At 41.2% G+C, this 24,391-nt stretch overlaps 1 protein-coding gene across 1 annotated transcript; it reads left to right on the plus strand.

Moving 5' to 3' along the window:
* The first annotated feature begins 1,436 nt into the window (after window positions 1–1,436).
* Window positions 1,437–2,534, plus strand: LOC123152199 (thylakoid lumenal 19 kDa protein, chloroplastic). The gene has a single exon (XM_044571808.1). It carries the CDS (start codon window positions 1,569–1,571, stop codon window positions 2,295–2,297), a length of 729 nt encoding a protein of 242 aa, XP_044427743.1. The 5' UTR covers window positions 1,437–1,568; the 3' UTR covers window positions 2,298–2,534.
* Window positions 2,535–24,391: the final 21,857 nt, after the last annotated feature.

Genomic DNA, 24,391 nt, shown 5'->3' on the forward strand with positions numbered 1-24,391 from the left:
CGGAGGGCCGGACTGTAGTATGGTTGCGCTCTGCGCCTGCAGATGTTCCTTTGCTTTGTAGGAACAAACTCATCATGCGTTGAGTAATGAAATCCCTTTTAACCCCGGCAAAAAAAAGTGGTAGAAGACTAAAGTTAATGCAAAAACAAACATAAACATGTCTTACATGAATTAACTTTCTACAAAAAAACCATGCATGAGGTGGTATGTTTGCATGAAGAGATTAATGGAAAAAGTAACTTATGAAGCCATACATGACTTGGTGATGTGCCATTGTTGCATGGAGAGAAAAATTAGATAAGTGTGTTGTAGCTATTTAAGAATAGAGGATTAGGTGTCTAAAATGGCAGCCGAGTGAATATGAATTATAAGCCGCAAATAGATTAATCTTATTTGGAAATTTTAAACTTGATTTTGTTTTTGAAAAATGGAAATATTTTTTTGAAAACAGCCATTTTCTAATTTCTTAAAAAATTATTAAAAATTCAAAAAAATTGTGAAACCCAAACATTTAATGAAAAAGGAACAAATTTCAAAGGGGTAACGTTTTTTAAATTATGAACAATTTTTTGAAAATGCAAACATTTTTTGAAGAACAAGACCAAATTTAATAAATCAAACATTTTTTGAAGTTACGAACAAATTTTGATAATTCTAACATTTTTTAATATTCCCTGAAAGTTTTTTGAATTCACAAACACATTTTGAAAACATGATTTTTTTTTATTTGTGAACATGTTTGGAACGTGAAATTCCCGTCCATTTTATAAATTTGCGACTCAAATTTCAAAGGTGATCCTTTTTTGGGATTTCCAGACATTTTTATATTTTGCGAATAAATTTTGAAAACATGAACATATTTTTTATTTGGGAACATGTTTTGAAATTCCTAACCATTTTATCAATTCGGGAAAACAAATAAATGCAAAGATTTTTTTGAATTGAAGTTTTAAACATTTTTTAATCTTGGAACATTTTGCAAAGTAGTGAACAAATTTTAAAATTCTATTTTTTGGATTTGTGAATATAATTTCAAAACATGATCTTTTTAAAAATGAACAAAATTGTAAACAATTGAACATTTTTCATATTTCTGAAGATTTTTTGAAAAATAAAAATAAAGTAAAATAAAATGAAGAAAGCAAAGGGAAAAAACAAAGAAAATAAAAAACGAAAATGAAAAGAAAAAAAGGAAAAAAACCAAAAAGAAACAGAAAATGACATAAACGGTTCATGTCCTGAAAGTAAGGCTAGAAGGTTCCTAAAACCATAAAAAACGGACTGGAACCTTCTAGAACGTCGCCATAACCGTCCGGTACTGTAGCCCGTTATATACTGATAATTGGGCCGGCTCAGGTCGCTCGCGCTATGCGAATCAACGACGATCTGTCGCAGGATGCGGCAGATAGGATTGTCCCTCCTCGTCGGTGGAATGCCCATGTCGTCGTCGCACCGGATAAGCCTCGCCGATCTCCTATCCGCTCAGCGAGACAAAACCACACAAAATCGCGCGCAAAAACCACCCCCACCACCGCAGGGCGTACGCGCGCACGTCGTCGAGGTCCACCATGACCATGCTCGCTTCCCTCTTCTCCCCCTCTCCTCTCCTCACCACCGCCGCCTCCACCTCCTCGTCTGCCACCTCGCAGCCAGCGCCACAGACTGTGAGGCTCCCGGCTCCCAGGCCGCTCACCGCCACACTGGCCGCGGCAGCCGCGGCCGGTCTCCTCCTGCTGACCCCCGCGGCGCCGTCGCACGCGGAGGCGGAGTTCAAGGTGTACTACGGCACGGCGGCGAGCGCGGCCAACTACGGCGGGTACGGCGGCAACGCGAACAAGAGGGACGCGGCGGAGTACGTGTACGACGTGCCCGAGGGGTGGAAGGAGCGACTGGTGTCAAAGGTGGAGAAGGGCACCAACGGCACGGACAGCGAGTTCTTCAACCCGCGCAAGCGCTCCGAGCGGGAGTACCTCACCTTCCTCTCCGGGTTCCGCAAGCTGGCCCCCGTCGGCGCCGTGCTCGACAACCTCGCCCTCTCTGACGTCGGGCTGCAGGACCAGATCTCGTCGGCGGACGACGTGACATCGGCGGAGCGGAAGGACGCGGACGGGCAGGTGTACTACGAGTACGAGGTGGCTGGCGCCGGCGCGCACAGCCTCATCTCCGTGACGTGCGCCCGGAACAAGCTGTACGCGCACTTCGTCACGGCGCCCAACCCCGAGTGGGGGCGCGACGAGGCCGTCCTCCGCCGCCTGCACCAGTCCTTCAAGACCGTCGACTTCAGCGGCCAAGATTAACATGCATGCTGCGCGCGTGGCGTTGTAATTAATTAAGCGGTTTTGTATAGGCGCTATCATCGAGGAAGAGGTAATTGATCTGGATGATTATTCAGAACCGGCATACAGTATCTTGATCTGTAAATTGCTTTCTTCCTCTGTGTAAGACCAGCAGTGCTGCTGTAGACTGTAGTGTTAGCAACGAAACGGTTCAAATGGAGTGAATGAAAGTTAACCTGCGCACTGTTAATTATCCAATCATGTAAATTTACCCTGTCACACGTGTGGCATGAAACAATCCGGCTTTGAGCTTTTTACAACTAAAATTGTCATCCGAAAATAAAAAACAAACAAAAAAACTGAAAGTTGCCATCCAAAAGGAAAGTTGTCATGCTTGACAACTAAAGTTGCAATCCTTGTGTCACTAAACCTATCATAAAAAATGTTCGAAGTTGCCACGTGCTCGTGTCCCATGTGTGACATTTATCAGGGTCCTTAATTTAACTTTACTAATTTTGCATGAATTTCACTTAACACAGTTCGATTTCCGGCGATTTGCTCGACATTTTTGGTGTTCCACCGAGCTTCCAGTTTGAGGTTTGCCAATGCCATCTCCTTGGTCCGAGGTAAAGCGAGATGAGATCTAGGATCGCAAGGGCGACTCGGGTGGCCACCCAACGCCGTCGCCACATGCAACACCTCGCGTCCTTCCCCTCCCCGCCGTCACCGGCCGGTGCCACTGGGCAAAGCCTCGGCGGCCGAGATGATGTCGGGTCATCTTCCCGCTCATCCCGCGTCTTCCGAACGAATCGGAGGTTCCCAACGGCTAATCCATCCCGTCATGGCTGGAGGCGTCTAGGAGGGATGCTGCTGCTCCTATTGGCCGGTTTCTCCTTAGGGTCACCTTTGGCTCGCTCAGATTCGTCCATGGAGGGTTGCAACGCTATCTCTAAGGTGGTCGTCCACTTGTTCTGTCTTGGAACACTAGCAGCGAGTGACCCTATGCCGACTCCTATGGCAACGCTGGTGACGCGCTCAAAGAGATTTTCAGTCTCATGAGCACGTCTACAAAGCCGGTGCATGTGTGGTCGGGCCGAGTCTTTGACGTCTCTGGCAAGTGCGGCGAGTCCCGATTCCTTCGGACCTGTCTGCAGTGGAGGCATCGGCTACCCTCTCCAGTTGCGAATTGCGGTGGCCGTCAAAGGGTCTTCTAGAGGGTTCCTCTCTCTAGATCGTGGCTGATACTGGTGGCTCGTACTAGTAAAGTTGTGAGATGCAATTTTAAGATTCCTTTGTGGGCTTTGACGGCCCTCACTCCGGCCAGCTTGCCTTGGACGGTGCAAACTATGAACAACAACTTATGTGAGGGGTGTGGTTGTGAAGTGGCAATGGTGGGATTTCTAGCCAACACATGTAGTTGTTGGAATTGTAGAAAAATGGTGACGACAAGATATGATTGTCTTTGATTTGATGGTGCTTTCTACTCCAGCAGGAATCGTTGGTTTTCCCCAAAATGGAAGCGTGAAATAGAACAACAGCAAAGTTTTCCCTTAGTTAAGAAGAAAGGTTTTATCAAATCAGTGGGAGCTTCTAAGCTAACAAGATAAACAACACCTGCGCACAAATAAAATAAAAACTTGCACTCAATGTGACAAGAGGTTGTCAAGCCCATTGTCTTGTTAGTTATAATATTAAAATAAAATGAAGATATATAGTGGTAAAATAGTGATTGACTTTGATTTGGTGGTGCTTTCTACTCCCAGAGGAGTTGTTGGTTTTCTCTAAAGAGGAAGGGTGAAATAGAACATCAACAAAGTTTTTCCTCAATTAAGAAGTAAGGTTTATCGAATCACTGGGAGCTTCTAAGCTAACAAGATAAACAACACATGCCCACAAATAAAATAATAACTTGCACTCGGTGTGGCAAGAGGTTGTCAAGCCCCTTGTCTTGTTAGTTATAAGATTAAAAGCAAATGAAGATATATGGTGGTAAAACAGTAAGGCAAATAAAAGAGCAAATTTGTAGAAGAATTTATTAATGAAAAATAGACTTGGGGCCATAGGTTCACTAGTGACATCTCTCTCTCTCTCTCTGATATGGCCATGGCTACCACTATTACGGATACTGTTTACATTGATTTATTAGGTACATCAAGGTTGAAAGTTGAAGGTGACCATGTGCCAAATTATATAGTTGTGACGCCCGGATAATTAAGCTACATTGAACCTCTGCTAATGATGCCACGTCACCTCGGTTACTGTTGATAAACTCATGTTGATTCGAAACCGATTCAAATTCAAAGTTAAAATAAAGTCAAATTATTATTTCTTTAATCGGTCAAACAAAAATGTTCGGTCGGTTGCAAATATTCACTAGGTAATTAACATGTAGGAACCAACATTAAATGGATATTTAAATCCCCCTGGAAATAATTAAAGTGGTCATGCAACACCTATTATGCCTTTTAAAATATGAACTTATTTCCAAACAGTTCCGAATACCCCCCCCCCCCAAACTTTTTGGACAACATCCAAAATATCAGTAGGTAATTATTTTTCAACTTTAACTAAAATCGTTTAGTACCTAAACTAAGTACATGACAGTAGCTAAATAAATAAATAAGAAATAGAAAGAATAAAAAGAAAATGAAGACGACACTATGCACTTGCGGCCTGGTCGCTACAGGCGCAGGCCCAGCCCACCAGCGCCTTCGTCTCCCTCTCCTGTTCATCCATGGCGCTGGCGGTGGGCTGCTACCTCTTGAGCACTGCGTTGGTTTTCCCTTGAAGAGGAAAAGGTGATGCAGTAAAGTAGCGTAAGTATTTCCCTCTGTTTTTAAGAACCAAGGTATCAATCCAGTAGGAGACTACACGCAAGTCCCTCGTACCTACACAAACAAATAAGAACCTCGCAACCAACGCGATAAAGGGGTTGTCAAGCCCTTCACAGTCACTTACGAGAGTGAGATCTGATAGAGATAATAATAATAAGATAAATATTTTTGGCATTTTTATGATATAGATTGAAAGTAAAGATTGCAAAGTAAAATAGATTGGAAACTTATATGGTGGAAAATAGACCCGGGGGCCATAGGTTTCACTAGTGGCTTCTCTCAAGATAGCATAAGTATTACGGTGGGTGAACAAATTACTGTCGAGCAATTGATAGAAAAGTGCATAATTATGAGAATATCTAGGCATGAACATGTATGTAGGCATCACGTCCGCGACAAGTAGACCGAAACAATTCTGCATCTACTACTATTACTCCACACATCGACTGCTATCCAACATGCATCTAGAGTATTAAGTTTATAAGAACAGAGTAACACATTAGGCAAGATGACATGATGTAGAGGGATAAACTCAAGCAATATGATATAAACCCCATATTTTTATCCTCGATGGCAACAATACAATACGTGCCTTACCGCCCCTGCTGTCACTGGGAAAGGACACCGCAAGATTGAACCCAAAGCTAAGCACTTCTCCCATTGCAAGAAAGATCAATCTAGTAGGCCAAACCAAACTGATAATTCGAAGAGACTTGCAAAGATAACTTAATCATACATAAAAGATTTTAGAGAAGAACCAAACATTGTTCATAGATAAACTTGATCATAAACCCACAATTCATCGGATCTCGACAAACACACTGCAAAAAGAGTTACATCGAATAGATCTCCAAGAAGATCGAGGAGAACATTGTATTGAGATCCAAAGAGAGAGAAGAAGTCATCTAGCTAATAACTATGGACCCGAAGGTCTGAAGTAAACTACTCACACATCACTGGAGAGGCCATGGAGTTGATGTAGAGGCCCTCTGTGATCGATTCCCCCTCCGACGGAGCTCCGGAAAAGGCCCCAAGAGATCTCTTGGGTACAAAAGGTTGCGGCGGTGGAAATAGGGTTTCGTGGTGCTCCTGGATGTTTTCGGGGTATATGGATATATATAGGAGGAAGAAGTAGGTCGGCCGAGCCACTAGGGGCCCACGAGGGTGGAGGGCACACCGCCCTTCCTCGTGGCCTCCTCGTTGATTGCTTGACATCCACTCCAAGTCCTCTGGATCACGTTTGTTCCAAAAATAACTCTCCTGAAAGTTTCATTCCGTTTGATATTCCTTTTCTACGAAACACTGAAATAGGCAAAAAAATAGCAATTTGCACTGGGCCTTGGTTTGTAGGTTAGTCCCAAATATAATATAAAAGTGTAAAATAAAGCCCATAAACATCCAAAACAGATAATATAATAGCATGGAACAATAAAAAATTATAGATACATTGGAGACGTATCAAGCATCCCCAAGCTTAATTCCTGCTCGTCCTCGAGTAGGTAAATGATAAAAACAGAATTTTGATATGGAATGCTACTAGCATAATTATCAATGTAATTTTCTTTATTGTGGCATGAATGTTCAGATCCGAAAGATTCAAGACAAAAGTTTAATATTGACATAAAAATAATAATACTTCAAGCATACTAGTCAAAGCAATTTGTCTTCTCAAAATAACATGACCAAAGAAAATTATCCCTACAAAATCATATAGTCTGGCTATGCTCTATCTTCACCACACAAAATATTTAAATCATGCACAACCTCGATGACAAGCTAAGCAATTGTTTCGTACTTTTGGTGTTCTCAAACTTTTTCAATCTTCACGCAATACATGAGCATGAGTCATGGACATAGCACTATAGGTGGAATAGAATGGTGGTTGTGGAGAAGACAAAAAGGAGAAGATAGTCTCACATCAACTAGGCGTATTAACGGGCTATGGAGATGCCCATCAATAGATATAAATGTGAGTGAGTAGGGATTGCCATGCAACAGATGCACTAGAGCTATAAGTGTATGGAAGCTCAACAAAAGAAACTAAGTGGGTGTGCATCCAACTTGCTTGCTCACGAAGACCTAGGGCATTTTGAGGAAGCCCATCATTGGAATATACAAGCCAAGTTCTAATGTAAAATTCCCACTAGTATATGAAGGTGTCAACATAGGAGACTCCCTATCATGAAGATCATGGTGCTACTTTGAAGCACAAGTGTGGAAAAGGATAGTAACATTGTCCCTTCTCTCTTTTTCTCTCAGTTTTCATTTTTTTTCTTTTCTCCTTTTTTTATTTGGGCCTTTTCTCTTTTTTATGGCCTCTTTTTTTCGTCCGGAGTCTCATCCCGACTCGTGGGGGAATCATAGTCTCCATCATCCTTTCCTCACTTGGGACAATGCTCTAATAATGATGATCATCACACTTCTATTTACTTACAACTCAAGAATTACAACTCAATACTTAGAACAAAATATGACTCTATGTGAATGCCTCCGGCAGTGTACCAGGATATGCAATGACTCATGAGTGACATGTATGAAAGAATTATAAACGGTGGCTTTGCCACAAATACGATGTCAACTACATGATCATGCAAAGCAATATGACAATGATGAAGCGTGTCATAATAACGAAACGGTGGAAAGTTGCATGGCAATATATCTCGGAATGGCCAATTTGCACAAAATTATATATTTCCTTAAGGCAACTTGTTTCTTATGAGCGAGGAAATATTTAGCAGAGAAGTAATAAATCATATCCTGAGGACTACGCACACAACCAAGATCAAGAGAATTAAACCATGTAGCATCACCCTTTATTGAGAACAGAAATAGCTTAAGGATATAGTAGTAACGATTTTTTTCCTCATTAGTGAGTAGGGTGGCTATATCATTCAATTTAGTAAGATGTGCCACAACAGTTTCAGATTCATAGCCATAAAAAGAATCGGATTCAACCAAAGTAATTATCTCTGGATCAACAGAGAAATCATAATCCTTATCAGAAATACAGATAGGTGAAGTAGCAAAAGCAGGGTCATATTTCATTCTAGCATTCAAAGAATTTTCTTTCAGCTTAGCTAACAGTTTCTTAAGATCATATCTATCATTGCAAGATAAAATATCTCTAGCAGTTTCTTCATCCATAACATAACCCTCAGGCACAACAGGCAATTCATATCTAGGGGGAGAATCTTCATCATCACTTTCATCAGTATTATCAGTTTCAATAATTTCATTCTCTCTAACCCTAGCAAGTTGTTCATCAAGAAATTCACCTGATGGCACAGTATTATCAAGCATAGAAGTTGTTTCATCATAAGCATCATGCGTAGCAGAAGTGGCATCATCAATAACATGTGACATATCAGAGTGAATAACAGGGTTAGGTGTCGCAAGTTTACTCAAAACAGAAGGTGAATCAAGTGCAGAGCTAGATGGCAGTTCCTTACCTCCCCTCGTAGTTGAGGCACAAATCTTGGTTCTTTCATCTTTCAAGTTCCCCGTAGTAATCAACAGATATAAATCCCAAGTGACTCAAAGAACAGAGCTATGCTCCCCGGCAACGGCGCCAGAAAATAGTCTATATAACTCACAAGTATAGGGGATCACAACAGTTTTTGAGGGTAGAGTATTCAACCCAAATTTATTGATTCGACACAAGGGGAGCCAAAGAATATTCTCAAGTATTAACAGTTGAGTTGTCAATTCAACCGCACCTGAAAGACTTAATATCTATAGCAAAGTATTTAGTAGCAAAGTAATATGGGAGTAATGGTAACGGTGGCAAAAGTAACAGTAGCAGTTTTGTAGTGATTGTAACAGTGGCAACGATAAAGTAACTAAGCAAAGATCAACATGTGAAAAGCTCATAGGAAATGGATCAGTGATGGATAATTATGTCGGATGTGATTCGTCATGCAACAGTTATAACATAGGGTGACACACAACTAGCTCCAGTTCATCAATGTAATGTAGGCATGTATTCCGAATATAGTCATACGTGCTTATGGAAAAGAACTTGCATGACATCTTTCGTCCTACCCTCCCGTGGCAGCAGGGTCCTATTGAAAACTAAGGGATATTAAGGCCTCCTTTTAATAGAGTATCGGAACAAACCATTAACACATAGTGAATACATAAACTCCTCAAACTATAGTCATCACCGGGAGTGGTCCCGATTATTGTCACTTCGGGGTTACCGGATCATAACACATAGTAGGTGACTATTGACTTGCAAAACAGGATCAAGAACTCACATATATTCATGAAAACATAATAGGTTCAGATCTAAAATCATGGCACTCGGGCCCTAGTGACAAGTATTAAGCATAGCAAAGTCATAGCAACATCAATCTCCGAACATAATGGATACTAGGGATCAAACCCTAACCAAACTAACTCGATTACATGATAAATCTCATCCAACCCATCACCGTCCAGCAAGCCTATGATGGAATTACTCACGCACAGCGGTGAGCATCATGAAATTGGCGATGGAGAAAGGTTGATGATGACGATGGCGATGGGTTCCCCTCTCCGGAGCCCCAAATGGACTCCAAATCAGCCCTCCCGAGAGAGATTAGGGCTTGGCGGCGGCTCCGTACGTAAAATGCGATGAATCCTTCTCCCTGATTTTTTTCTCCTCGAACATGAATATATAGAGTTGGAGTTGAGGTCGGTGGATCCTCAGGGGGCCCACGAGACAGGGGGCGCCCCAGGAGGGTGGGCACGCCCCCACCCTCATGGATAGGGTGTGGCCCCCTGGTGTTGATTCTTTCGTGAATATTTTTTATAAATTCCAAAAATATTCTCCGTGAAGTTTCAGGTCATTCCTAGAACTTTTATTTCCGCACAAAAATAACACCATAGAAATTCTGCTGAAAACATCGTGAGTCCCGGTTAGTTCCATTCAAATCATGCAAGTTAGAGTCCAAAACAAGGCCAAAAGTGTTCGGAAAAGTATATACGATGGATACGTATCAACAGACGAGGGAGAAGGAGATTCAGGCCCAGTGAAATATTATTGCTTTGTTCGACCAGCTTACTGCTAAAGCTAGAAAGGTGGGGGTTTTGTGATTTGATGGCTCATTGAGCATTACTGCGTGCTACGACCGGGGTGAGTCTACCGTGCAATTGTGCACTCTAATTTGGTGCATGGCACGTGGACCACGTTGTCGGATGCCCCACATATTAGTGAAAGGAAGTAGAAATGCAGGAGTTGAAGGAAATATGCCCTAGAGGCAATAATAAAGTTGTTATTTATATTTCCTTATATCATGATATATGTTTATTATTCATGCTAGAATTGTATTAACCGAACACTTAGTACATGTGTGAATACATAGACAAACAGAGTGTTCCTAGTATGCCTCTACTTGACTAGCTCGTTAATCAAAGATGGTTACGTTTCCTAGCCATGGACATGTGTTGTCATTTGATGAACGAGATCACATCATTAGAGAATGATGTGATGGACAAGACCCATCCGTTAGCTTAGCATAATGATCATTCAGTTTTATTGCTACTGCTTTCTTCATGACTTATACATGTTCCTCTGACTATGAGATTATGCAACTCCTGAATACCGGAGGAACACCTTGTGTGCTGTCAAACGTCACAATGTAATTGGGTGATTATAAAGATGCTCTAAAGGTGTCTCCGATGGTGTTTGTTGAGTTGGCATAGATTGAGATTAGGATTTGTCACTCCGTCTATCGGAGAGGTATCTCTGGGCCCTCTCGGTAATGTACATCACTATGATCCTTGCAAGCAATGTGACTAATGAGTTAGTTGCGGATGATGCATTACGGAATGAGTAAAGAGACTTGCCGGTAACGAGATTGAACTAGGTATGATGATACCGACGATCGAATCTCGGGCAAGTAACATACCGATGACAAAGGGAAAATCGTATGTTGTTATGCGGTTTGACCGATAAAGATCTTCGTAAAATATGTAGGAGCCAATATGAGCATCTAGGTTCCGCTATTGGTTATTAACCAGAGACGAGTCCCGGTCATGTCTACATAGTTCTCGAACCCGTAGGGTCTGCACGCTTAACATTCGGTGACGATCAGTATTATGAGTTTATGTGTTTTGATGTATCGAAGGTAGTTCGAGGTCCAGGATGTGATCACGGACATGACGAGGAGTCTTGAAATGGTCGAGACATAAAGATTGATATATTGGACGGCTATATTCGGACACCAAAAGTGTTCCGGATGATTTTGGAGAAAACCGGAGTGCCGGAGGGGTTACCGGAACCCCCTGGGAAAGTATTGGGCCTTAGTGGGCCTTAGGGGAGAGAGAGGGCAGCATCCCAGGAGGTGGTGCATCCCCTCCCATGGGGAATCTGAATTGGACTAGGGGAGGGGGCGCGACCCCTCTTTCCCTCTCCCTCTCCCTTTCTTTCGTTCCCCCTTCCCTCTTCCTAGTTGGACTAGGAAAGGATGAATCCTCTTCCTAGTAGGAAGAGGATGAATCCTCTTCCTAGTAGGAAGAGGATTCCTCCTCTCCTTGGGGCGCACCAAGGCTGGCCAGCCTCCCCCGTTGCTCCTTTATATACAGGGGTAGGGGGACACCCTAGGACACACAAGTTGAACAGTTGATCTTTTAGCCATGTGCGGTGCCCCCCTCCACCATAATCCACCTCGGTCATATCGTAGCGGTGCTTAGGCGAAGCCCTGCGTCGGTAGCGTCATCATGCCGTCATGCTGACGGACCTCTCCCATGAAGCTCTGCTGGATCGGAGTTCCTGGGACGTCAACGAGCTAAACATGTGCTGAACTCGGAGGTGTCGTACGTTTGGTACTTGGATCGGTCGGATTGTGAATACGTATGACTACATCAACCGCATTCTCATAACGCTTCCGCTTACGGTCTACAAGGGTACATGGACAATACTCTCCCCTCTCGTTGCTATGCATCACCATGATCTTGCGTGTGCGTAGGAATGTTTTTGAAATTACTGCGTTCCCCAACAGTGGCATCAGAGCCAGGTCTATGCGTAGATGTTATATGCATGAGTAGAACACAAAGGAGTTGTGGGAGTGAATATATACATATTGCTTGCCGTTACTAGTTGATTCTTGATTCGGCGGTATTGTTGGATGAAGCGGCCTAGACCGACATTACGCGTACGCTTACGCGAGACTGGTTCTACCGCCGTGCTTCGCACAAAGGTGGCTAGTGGGTGTATGTTTCTCCAACTTTAGTTGAATCCTTTTCAATGAACAGGGTTCTTTCTGAAGATCAAAAAGCAATCACTATACTATGTTTTGGTTCTTTATGTGTAGGTAAGAACGGTTCTTGCTCAGCCCGTAGCAGCCACGTAAAACTTGCAACAACAAAGTAGAGGACGTCTAACTTGTTTTTGCAGGGCATGTTGTGATGTGATATGGTCAAGACATGATGAGATATAAATTGTTGTATGAGATGATCATGTTTTGTTAAAGTTATCGGCAACTGGCAGGAGCCTTATGGTTGTCTCTTTATTGCATAAGATGCAATCGCCATATAATTGCTTTACTTTATCGCTATGCGATGACAATAGTTGCAAAAGCAATAATTGGCCAGACGACCATCTGATGACACGTTGATAAAGATCAAGATGATGGAGATCATAGTGTCATGCCGGTGACAATGGAGATCATGACGGTACTTTGGAGATGGATATCAAAGGCACAAGATGATGATGGCCATATCATGTCACATATTTTGATTGCATGTGATGTTTATCTTTTATGCATCTTATTTTGCTCAGTACGACGGTAGCTTTATAAGATGATCCCTTACTAAAAATTCAAGGTATAAGTGTTCTCCCTTAGTATGCACCGTTGCGACAGTTCTTCGTGCTGAGACACCACGTGATGATCGGGTGTGATAAGCTCTACGTTCACATACAACGGGTGCAAGCCAGTTTTGCACATGCACAATACTCAGGTTAAACTTGACGAGCCTAGCATATGCAGATATGGCCTCGAAACACTGAGACCGAAAGGTTGAACGTGAATCATATAGTAGATATGATCGACATAGAGATGTTCACCATTGAAAACTACTCCATCTCACATGATGATCGGACATGGTTCAGTTGATTTGGATCACATGATCATTTAGATGACTAGAGGGATGTCTATCTAAGTGGGAGTTCTTAAGTAATATGATTAAACTGAACTTTAATTTACCATGAACTTAGTCCTTATAGTATTTGCATATCTGTGTTGTAGATCAATAGCTTGCAATGTAGCTCCCCATTTATTTTTGATATGTTCCTAGAGAAAAATAGGTTGAAAGATGTTAGTAGCAATGATGCGGACTAGCTCCGTGATCTGAGGGTTATCCTCATTGCTACACAGAAGTATTATGTCCTTGATGCACCGCTAGGTGACGGACCTATTGCAGGAGCAGATACAGACGTTATGAACATTTGACAAAGCTCGGTATGATGACTACTTGATAGTTTGGTGCAACATGCTTTATGGCTTAGAATCGGGACGTCAAAAACGTTTTGAATGCCACAGAGCATATAAGATGTTCCAAGAGTTGAAATTGGGATTTCAGACTCATGCCCATGTCGAGAGGTATGAGACCTCCGACAAGTACTTTGCCTACAAGATGGAGGAGAATAGCTCAACCAGTGAGCATGTGCTCAGAATGTCTGAGTACTACAATTGCTTAAATCAAGTGGGAGTTAATCTTCCAGATAAGATAGTGATTAATAGAGTTCTCTAGTCACTATCACCAAGTTACTGGAACTTCGTGGTGAACTATAATATGCAAGGGATAACGGAAGTAATTCCCAAGCTCTTCGCGATGCTGAAATCGGCAAAGGTAGAAATCAAGAAATAGCATCAAGTGTTGATGGTTGACAAGACCACTAGTTTCAAGAAAAGGGCAAAGGGAAGAAGGGGAACTTAAAGAAAAATGGCATGCAAGTTGCTGCTCAAGTGAAGAAGCCCAAGTCTAGACCTAAGCCTGAGACTAAGTGCTTGTACTGCAAAGGGACTGGTCACTGGAAGCAGAACTGCCCCAAGTATTTGGCGGATAAGAAGGATGGCAAAGTGAACAAAGGTATATCTGATATACATGTTATTGATGTGTACTTTACTAGTGTTTATAGCAACCCCTTAGTATTTGATATACTAGTTCAGTTGCTAAGGGTGAAGTGACGATGTGTGTTGGAAGTGGTTACAAGATTGATATGATCATCATCGCACACTCCCTATACTTTTGAAATTAGTGTTAAACCTAAATAAATGTTATTTGGTGTTTGCGTAAAGTATGAATATGATTTGATCATGTCTATTGCAATACGGTTATTCATTTAAGTCAAAGAATAATTGTTATTCTGTTTACATGAATAAAACCTTCTGTGGTCATACACCCAAGGTGAATGGTTTATTGAATCTCGATCATAGTGATACACATATTTATAATATTGAAGCCAAAAGATGCAAAGTTAATAATGATAGTGCAACTTATTTGTGGCACTACCGTTTAGGTCATATTGGTGTAAAGCGCATGAAGAAACTCCATGTTGATGGACTTTTGGAATCACTTGATTATGAATCACTTGATGCTTGCGAACCATGCCTCATGGGCAAGATGACTAAGACTCCGTTCTTTGGAACAATGGAGTGATCAACTGACTTATTGGAAATAATACATACTGATGTATGCGACCCGATAAGTGTTGAGGCTCGCGGCGGGTAACGTTATTTTCTGGCCTTCACAGATGATTTGAGCAGATATGAGTATATCTACTTAATGAAACAGAAGTCTGAAACATTTGAAAAGTTCAAAGAATTTCAGAGTGAAGTGGAAAATCATCGTAACAATAAAATAAAGTTTCTATGATCTGATCGCATAGGCGAATATTTGAGTTACGAGTTTGGTCTTCATTTGAAACAATGTGGAATAGTTTCGCAACTCACACCACCTGGAACAACACAGCATAATGGTGTGTCCGAACGTTGTAATCGTACTTTATTGGATATGGTGCGATCTATGAAGTCTCTTACCGATTTATGATACGTCTCCGTCGTATCTATAATTTTTGATTGTTCCATGCCAATATTATACAACTTTCATATACTTTTGGCAACTTTTTATACTATTTTTTGGGACTAACATATCGATCCAGTGCCAGTGCCAGTTCCTGTTTGTTGCATGTTTTTTGTTTCGCAGTAAATCCGTATCAAACGGAGTCCAAACGGGATAAAAATTGACGGAGACTTTTTTGGAATATATGTGATTTTTGGGAAGAATAATCAACGCGAGACGATGCCCGAGGGGGCCACGAGGCAGGGGGCGCACCCCAGGGGGTCAGGTGCGCCCTGGGCCCTTGTAGCCACCCCGTAAGGCGGTTAATGCCCTTCTTTCACCGCAAGAAAGCTAACATCCAGATAGAGATCGTGTTAAAATTTCAGCCCAATCGGAGTTACGGATCTCCGAGAATTTAAGAAATGGTGAAAGGGCAGAATCAGGGAACGCAGAAAAAGAGAGAGACAGAGAGATAGATCCAATCTCGGAGGGGCTCTCGCCCCTCCCATGCCATGTAGGCCATGGACCAGAGGGGAAACCCTTCTCCCACCTAGGGAGAAGGTCAAGGAAGAAGAAGAAGAAGGGGGGCTCTCTCCCCCTCGCTTCCGGTGGCGCCGGAACGCCGTCGGGGGCCATCATCATCGCCGCAATCTACACCAACACCTCCGCCATCTTCACCAACATCTCCATCACCTTCCCCCCTCTATCTACAGCGGTCCACTATCCCGCAACCCGATGTACCCTCTACTTGAACATGGTGCTTTATGCTTCATATTATTATCCAATGATGTGTTGCCATCCTATGATGTCTGAGTAGATTTTCGTTGTCCTACCGCTGATTGGTGAATTGCTATGATTGGTTTAATTTGCTTGTGGTTATGTTCCTGTACTTTGGTGCCCATCATATGAGCGCACGCGTGGATCACACCATAGGGTTAGTTGTATGTTGATAGGACTATGTATTGGAGGGCAAAAGTGACAGAAGCTTCAACCTAGCATAGAAATTGATGCATACGGGATTGAAGGGGGACCAATATATCTTAATGCTATGGTTGGGTTTTACCTTAATGAACGTTAGTAGTTGCGGATGCTTTCTAATAGTTCAAATCATAAGTGCATAGAATTCCAGGTCAGGTATGACATGCTAGCAGTGGCCTCTCCCACATAAAACTTGCTATCGGTCTAGTAAAGTAGTCAATTGCTTAGGGACAATTTCGCAACTCCTACCACCACTTTTCCACACTCACTATACTAACTTTATTGCTTCTTTACCTAAAACAGCCCCTAGTTTTTATTTGAGTGCTCTTTATTATATTGCAAACATATCCAAAAACACCTACAAAGTACTTCTAGTTTCATACTTGTTCTAGGTAAAGCGAAGTTAAGCGTGCGTAGAGTTGTATCGGTGGTCGATAGAACTTCAGGGAATATTTGTTCTACCTTTAGCTCCTCGTTGGGTTCGACACTCTTACTTATCGAAAGAGGCTACAATTGATCCCCTATACTTGTGGGTTATCTAGACCTTTTTCTGGCGCCGTTGCCGGGGAGTCATGGTGTGGGGTGAATATTCTCGTGTGTGCTTGTTTGCTTTATCACTAAGTAACTTGTATTTGCTATTCTAAGTTGTTCTCTATCTTTAGTTATGGATATGGAACACGAAATACCAAAAAACTTAGGTTTACTTGCTACTCATGGAGATGGGGAACCTCCTAAAACCCTCGATGCTCATTATGTGAAAGATATTATGTACTACTTTGATAATCCTAAGAAAACCCCATTCAACTTAGTAATGGGAGACACGTTGGATCAACATGAATACTTTAGGGATTATCGCTTGACTCAAAAAGGGAAACTATTATGGGATCAAATTCATATGTTGCATTGGTATGCTCGGGAACTATGCTTGAGATATGATTATACTTGTTGCTCTAGGATGAAGGCTCCACACCTTCCCTTTTCATGCAAATTTAATGATGACAAAACCTTGGCTTCTTATGCTAATGGTATATATGATTACTATGACGTGGAACAAATAGAATAATTTGTTGCTTTTATATGTGCTTATGAAATTGAATCTTTGTTTAAAGAGTGTGAAAATTTTGATGATTCAGTTTATAGACCTGAAAATTTAGCTATCCTTAAGTATTGCTATGAGAATTATGAATTCAATTCCGATATTGATCATTTTATTGAGAGAGTCTCCGCTGTCCAAGAAGAGACTAATATTTTGCAGGAGTCTATGGAAGAAGAAATTGATGAAATTGTGAGCTCATTGGATGAAAAAGATGATGAGGAGAGCGAAGAACAAAAGGAAGAAGAACGGATTAGCTACCCGTGCCCACCTTCTAATGAGAGTAACCCTCCAATTCATACATTGTTTAATGTCCCTTCGTGCTTACCGAAGAATGATTGCTATGATAACTATTATGATCCCGTTGATTCTTTTGAAATATCCCTTTTTGATGATGCTTGCTATGCTTGTGGCCAAGATGCCAATATGAATTATGCTTATGGAGATGAACTTGCTATAGTTCCTTATGTTAAACATGAAATTGTTGCTATTTCACCCACACATGATAGTCCTATTATCTTTTTGAATTCTCCCAACTACACTATATCGGAGAAGTTTACCCTTATTAAGAATTATATTGATGGGTTGCGTTTTACTATTACACATGATGATTTTGATAGATATAATATGCATGTTCTTGCTGCTCCTACTTGCAATTATTATGAGAGAGGAACTACATCTCCGCCTCTTTATGTTCCCACCACGAAAAAATTGCAAGAAACTGTTTATACTATGCATTGGTCTTTACTTTGTGTGCATGAATTGTTCTTTTATGACATGCCGATGCATAGGAAGAGAGTTAGACTTCGTCATTACATGATATATGTTACTTTGTGCTCACTACTAAATGCCAAATCATTGCTAATTCAAATTGGCTTTGATATACCTTGGGGATCCAGGTGGATCCATTACTTGAGCACTATATGCCTAGCTTAATGGCTTTAAAGAAAGCGCTACCAGGGAGACAACCCGGAAGTTTTAGAGAGTCATTTATTTCTGTTGAGTGCTTTCATGTAGTTTAAAAACAAAAAAATAAAGAGGGGAACCCAAAACTTTTCAAAAAGGAAAGTGAAAGTGAGAGAGACAAGCATTGTTGAAGTGGGGGAGCTCCTTGAACTTTGTTCATGCTCATGGAAACTTTGTGAATCTTGATTACAGAAACTTTTAAACAAAAATAATTATCCCCTTGAACAATTCCATTGTATTATAAAAATAATGTGCCAAGGTTTGCCTTTAGGATGTTTTAGATTACTTGTTGGTTTGTACGGTGCAGGGCAGAAACTTTGGCTGTAGTGCGCGATTTTACATTTTTTACTGGAACGTCAAACGGTTCTGAAAATTTTAGCACTGTATTTATATACAATTTTTTTATTTTTCCTAATTTTGGTAGAATTTTTGGAGTACCAGAGGTATGGTGAATGTTCAGATTATTACAGACTGTTCTGTTTTAGACAGATTCTGTTTTTGATGCATAGTTTGCTTGTTTTGATGAAACTATCGATTTGTATCAGTGGATTAAGCGATGAAAAAGTTATATTACAGTAGCTATAATGCAAAAACAAAATATGAATTGGTTTTCAACAGTACTTAGAGTAGTGATTTGCTTTATTACACTAACGGATCTTACCGAGTTTTCTGTTGAGTTTTGTGTGGATGAAGTGTTTGAAGATCGAGGAGGTCTCGATGTGAGAAGAAGGAGGAGAGGCAAGAGATCAAGCTTGGGGATGCCCAAGGCACCCCAAGTAAATATTCAAGGATACTCAAGCTTCTAAGCATGGGGATGCCCCGGAAGGCATCCTGTCTTTCTTCAACAAGTATCGGTATGTTTTCGGATTCGTTTCGTTCATGCGATATGTGCAAATCTTGGAGCGTCTTTTGCATTTAGTTTTGACTTTATTTGATGCACCATGCTGTTATGAGATAGTCCTTGGTTGATTTATAGAATGCTAATTGCACTTCACTTATATCTTTTAACTATGGCTTTATAGAATGCTTCATGTGCTTCACTTATATCATTTGAATTCTGGATTGCCTGTTTCTCTTCACATAGAAAACCGCCATTTGTAGAATGCTCTTTTGCTTCACTTATATTTTTTAGAGCGTGGGCATATCTTTTTTAGAAAGAATTAAACTCTCTTGCTTCACTTATATCTATTTAGAGAGATGACAGGAACTGGTCATTCACATGGTTAGTCATAAAATCCTACATAAAACTTGTAGATCACTGAATATGATATGTTTGATTCCTTGCAATAGTTTTGTGATATAAAGATGGTGATATTAGAGTCATGCTAGTGGGTAGTTGTGGATTGTAGAAATACTTGTGTTGAAGTTTAAGATTCCCGTAGCATGCACGTATGGTGAACCATTATGTGATGAAGTTGGAGCATGATTTATTTATTGATTGTCTTCCTTATGAGTGGCGGTCGGGGACGAGCGACAGTCTTCTACTACCAATCTACCCCCCTAGGAGCATGCGCGTAGTACTTTATTTCGATGACTAATAGATTTTTGCAATAAGTATGTGAGTTCTTTACGACTAATGTTGAGTCCATGGATTATACACACTCTCACCCTTCCATCATTGCTAGCCTCTTCGGTACCGTGCATTGCCCTTTCTCACCTCGAGAGTTGGTGCAAACTTCGCCGGTGCATCCAAACCCCGTGATACGATACACTCTATCACACATAAGCCTCCTTATATCTTCCTCAAAATAGCCACCATACCCACCTATTATGGCATTTCCATAGCCATTCCGAGATATATTGCCATGCAACGTCCATCGTCATCATATACATGACTTGAGCATTTATTGTCATATTGCTTTGCATGATCGTAAGATAGCTAGCACGATGTTTTCATGGCTTGTACTTTTTTGATGTCATTGCTACGCTAGATCATTGCACATCCCGGTACACCGCCGGAGGCATTCATACAGAGTCATATTTTGTTCTAGTAAAGAGTTGTAATATTGAGTTGTAAGTAAATAAAAGTGTGATGATCATCATTATTAGAGCATTGTGCCATGTGATGAAAGGATGATGGAAGCTATGATTCCCGCACAAGTTGGGATGAGTCTCCGGACTTTACAAAAAAAATAAAAGAGGCCAAAGAAGCCCACAAAAAGAGAGGCCAAAGAAACCCACCAAAAAACAAAAAAAGAGAAAAAAATAAAAAAAATGAGAGAATGAAGAGAAGGGACAATGTTACTATCCTTTTACCACACTTGTGCTTCAGAGTAGCACCATGTTCTTCATATAGAGAGTCTCTTGAGTTATCACTTTCATATACTAGTGGGAATTTTTCATTATAGAACTTGGCTTGTATATTCCGATGATGGGCTTCCTCAAATGCCCGAGGTCTTCATGAGTAAGCAAGTTGGATGCACACCCACTTAGTTTTTAGTTTGAGCTTTCATACACTTATAGCTCTTAGTGCATCTGTTGCATGGCAATCCCTACTCCTTGCATTGACATCAATTGATGGGCATCTCCATAGCCCATTGATTAGCCGCATCGATGTGAGACTTTCTTACTTTTTGTCTTCTCCACACAACCTCCACCATCATATTCTATTCCACCTATAGTGCTATGTCCATGGCTCACGCTCATGTATTGCGTGAAAGTTGAAAAGGTTTGAGAACATCAAAAGTATGAAACAATTGCTTGGCTTGTCATCGGGGTTATGCATGATTTGAACATTTTGTGTGGTGAAGATGGAGCATAGCCAGACCATATGATTTTTTAGGGATAACTTTCTTTGGCCTTGTTATTTTGAAAAGACATGATTACTTTATTAGTATGCTTGAAGTATTATTGTATTAATGTCAAATGATAGACTATTGCCTTGAATCACTCGTGTCTTAATATTCATGCCATGATTAGATTACATGATCAAGATTATGCTAGGTAGCATTCCACATCAAAAATTATCTTTTTTTTATCATTTACCTACTCGAGGACGAGCAGGAATTAAGCTTGGGGATGTTGATATGTCACCGTCGTATCTATAATTTTTTATTGTTCCATGCCAATATTATACAACTTTCATATACTTTTGGCAACTTTTTATACTATTTTTTGCGACTAACATATTGATCCAGTGCCCAGTGCCAGTTCCTGTTTGTTGCATGTTTTTTGTTTCACAGTAAATCCATATCAAACGGAGTCCAAACGGGATAAAAATTGACGGAGATTTTTTTGGAATATATATGATTTTTGGGAAGAAGAATTAACGCGAGACGATGCCCGAGGGGGCCACGAGGCAGGGGGGGTGCCCCAGGGGGTCAGGCGCGCCCTAGGCCCTCGTGGCCACCCCGTAAGGTGGTTGATGCCCTTCTTTCGCCGCAAGAAAGCTAACATCCGGATAGAGATCGTGTTAACATTTCAGCCCAATCAGAGTTACGAATCTCTGGAAATTTAAGAAATGGTGAAAGGGCAGAATCAGGGAACGCAGAAACAGAGAGAGACAGAGAAACAGATCCAATCTCGGAGGGGCTCTCGCCCCTCCCATGCCATGGAGGCCATGGACCAGAGGGGAAACCCTTCTCCCACCTAGGGAGAAGTTCAAGGAAGAAGAAGAAGAAAGGGGGCTCTCTCCCCCTCGCTTCCGGTGGCGCCGGAACGCCGCCGGGGGCCATTATCATCACCGCAATCTACACCAACACCTCTGCCATCTTCACCAACATCTCCATCACCTTCCCCCCTCTATCTACAGCGGTCCACTCTCCCGCAACCCTCTGTGCCCTCTACTTGAACATGGTGCTTTATTCTTCATATTATTATCCAATGACGTGTTGCCATCCTATGATGTCTGAGTAGATTTTCGTTGTCCTACCAGTGATTGGTGAATTGCTATGATTGGTTTAATTTGCTTGTGGTTATGTTGTTGTACTTTGGTGCCCATCATATGAGCGCGCGCGTGGATCACACCATAGGGTAAGTTGTATGTTGATAGGACTATGTATTGGAGGGCAAGAGTGACAGAAGCTTCAACCTAGCATACAAATTGATGCATACAAGATTGAAGGGGGACCAATATATCTTAATGCTATGGTTGGATTTTACCTTAATGAATGTTAGTAGTTGCGGATGCTTGCTAATAGTTCCAATCATAAGTGCATAGAATTCCAAGTCAGGGATGACATGCTAGCAGTGGCCTCTCCCACATAAAACTTGTTATCGGTCTATTAAAGTAGTCAATTTCTTAGGGACAATTTCGCAACTCCTACACCACTTTTCCACACTCGCTATACTAACTTTATTACTTCTTTACCTAAAACAGCCCCTAGTTATTATTTGAGCGCTCTTTATTATCTTGCAAACCTATCCAAAAACACCTACAAAGTACTTCTAGTTTCATACTTGTTCTAGGTAAAGCGAACGTTAGGCGTGCGTAGAGTTGTATCGATGGTCGATAGAACTTGAGGGAATATTTGTTCTACCTTTAGCTCCTCGTTGGGTTCGACACTCTTACTTATCGAAAGAGGCTACAATTGATCCCCTGTACTTGTGGGTTATCAATTTACCACTATCATTTTGGGTTTATGCATTAGAGACAGCTGCATTCATGTTAAATAGGGCACCATCTAAATCCGTTGAGATGACACCGTATGAACTATGGTTTGGCAAGAAACCAAAGCTGTTGTTTCTTAAAGTTTGGGGTTGCGATGCTTATGTGAAAAGGTTTCAAACTGATAAGCTCGAACCCAAATCGGAGTAGTGTGTCTTCATAGGATACCCAAAAGAAACTATTGGGTACACCTTCTATCACAGATCCGAAGGCAAGATATTTTGTTGCTAAGAATGGATCCTTTCTAGAAAAGGAGTTTCTCTCGAAAGAAGTGAGTCGGAGGAAAATAGAACTTGATGAGGTAATTGTACCTTCTCCCGAATTGGAAAGTAGTTCATCACAGAAATCAGTTCCAGTGATTCCTACACCAATTAGTGAGGAAGCTAATGATGATGATCATGAAACTTCAAATCAAGTTACTACCGAACCTCGTAGGTCAACTAGAGTACGGTCCACACCAAAGAGGTACGGTAATCCTGTTCTGGAAGTCATGTTACTAGACCATGATGAACCTACGAACTATGGGGAAGCGATGATGAGCCCAGATTCCACAAAATGGCTTGAGGCCATGAAATCTGAGATGGGATCCATATATGAGAACAAAGTATGGACTTTGATTGACTTGCCCGATGATCGGAGAATCATTGAGAATAAATGGATCTTTAAGAGGAAGACGAACACTGATAGTAGTGTTACTATCTACAAAGCTCGAATTGTCGCAAATTTTTTTCGACAAGTTCAAGGTGTTGACCACGATGAGATTTTCTCACTCGTATCGATGCTTAAAAATCTGTCTGAATCATGTTAGAAGTTGTCGCATTTTATGAAATCTGGCAAATGGATGTCAAAACTGCATTCCTTAATGGATTTTTAAAGAAGAGTTGTATATGATGCAACCACAAGGTTTTGTCGATCCTAAAGGTGCTAACAAAGTGAGCAAGCTCCAGTGATCCATCTATGGACTGGCGCAAGCATCTCGGAGTTGGAATATATGCTTTGATAAAGTGATCAAAGCATATGGTTTTATACAGACTTGCGGTGAAGCCTGTATTTACAAGAAAGTGAGTAGGAGCACTACAACATTTCTGATAAGTATATGTGATTGACATATTGTTGATCGGGAATAATGAAGAATTTTTTGGAAAGGATAAAGGAGTGTTTGAAAGGAGTTTTTCAAAGAAAGACCTCGACGAAGCTACTTACATATTGAGCATCAAGATCTATAGAGATAGATCGAGACTCTTGATATATTTTCAATGAGTACATACCTTGACAAGATTTTGAAGTAGTTCAAAATGGAACAGTCAAAGAAGGAGTTCTTGCCTGTGTTGCAAGGTGTGAAGTTGAGTAAAGACTCAAAACCCGACCACGGTAGAAAATAGAAAGAGAATGAAAGGTCATTCCCTATGCCTCAGTCATAGGTTCTATAAAGTGTGCTATGTTGTGTACTAGACCTATTGTGTACCTTACCCTAAGTTTGGTAAGAGGGTACAATAGTGGTCCAGGAGTCGATCACTGGACAGTAGTCAAAAATATCCTTAGTGGAATAAGGAAATGTTTCTCGGTTATGGAGGTGATAAAGAGTTCATCATAA

This window comes from Triticum aestivum, chromosome 7A (assembly GCF_018294505.1).
Source record: "Triticum aestivum cultivar Chinese Spring chromosome 7A, IWGSC CS RefSeq v2.1, whole genome shotgun sequence".
In the NCBI taxonomy this organism is placed as follows: Eukaryota; Viridiplantae; Streptophyta; class Magnoliopsida; order Poales; family Poaceae; genus Triticum; species Triticum aestivum.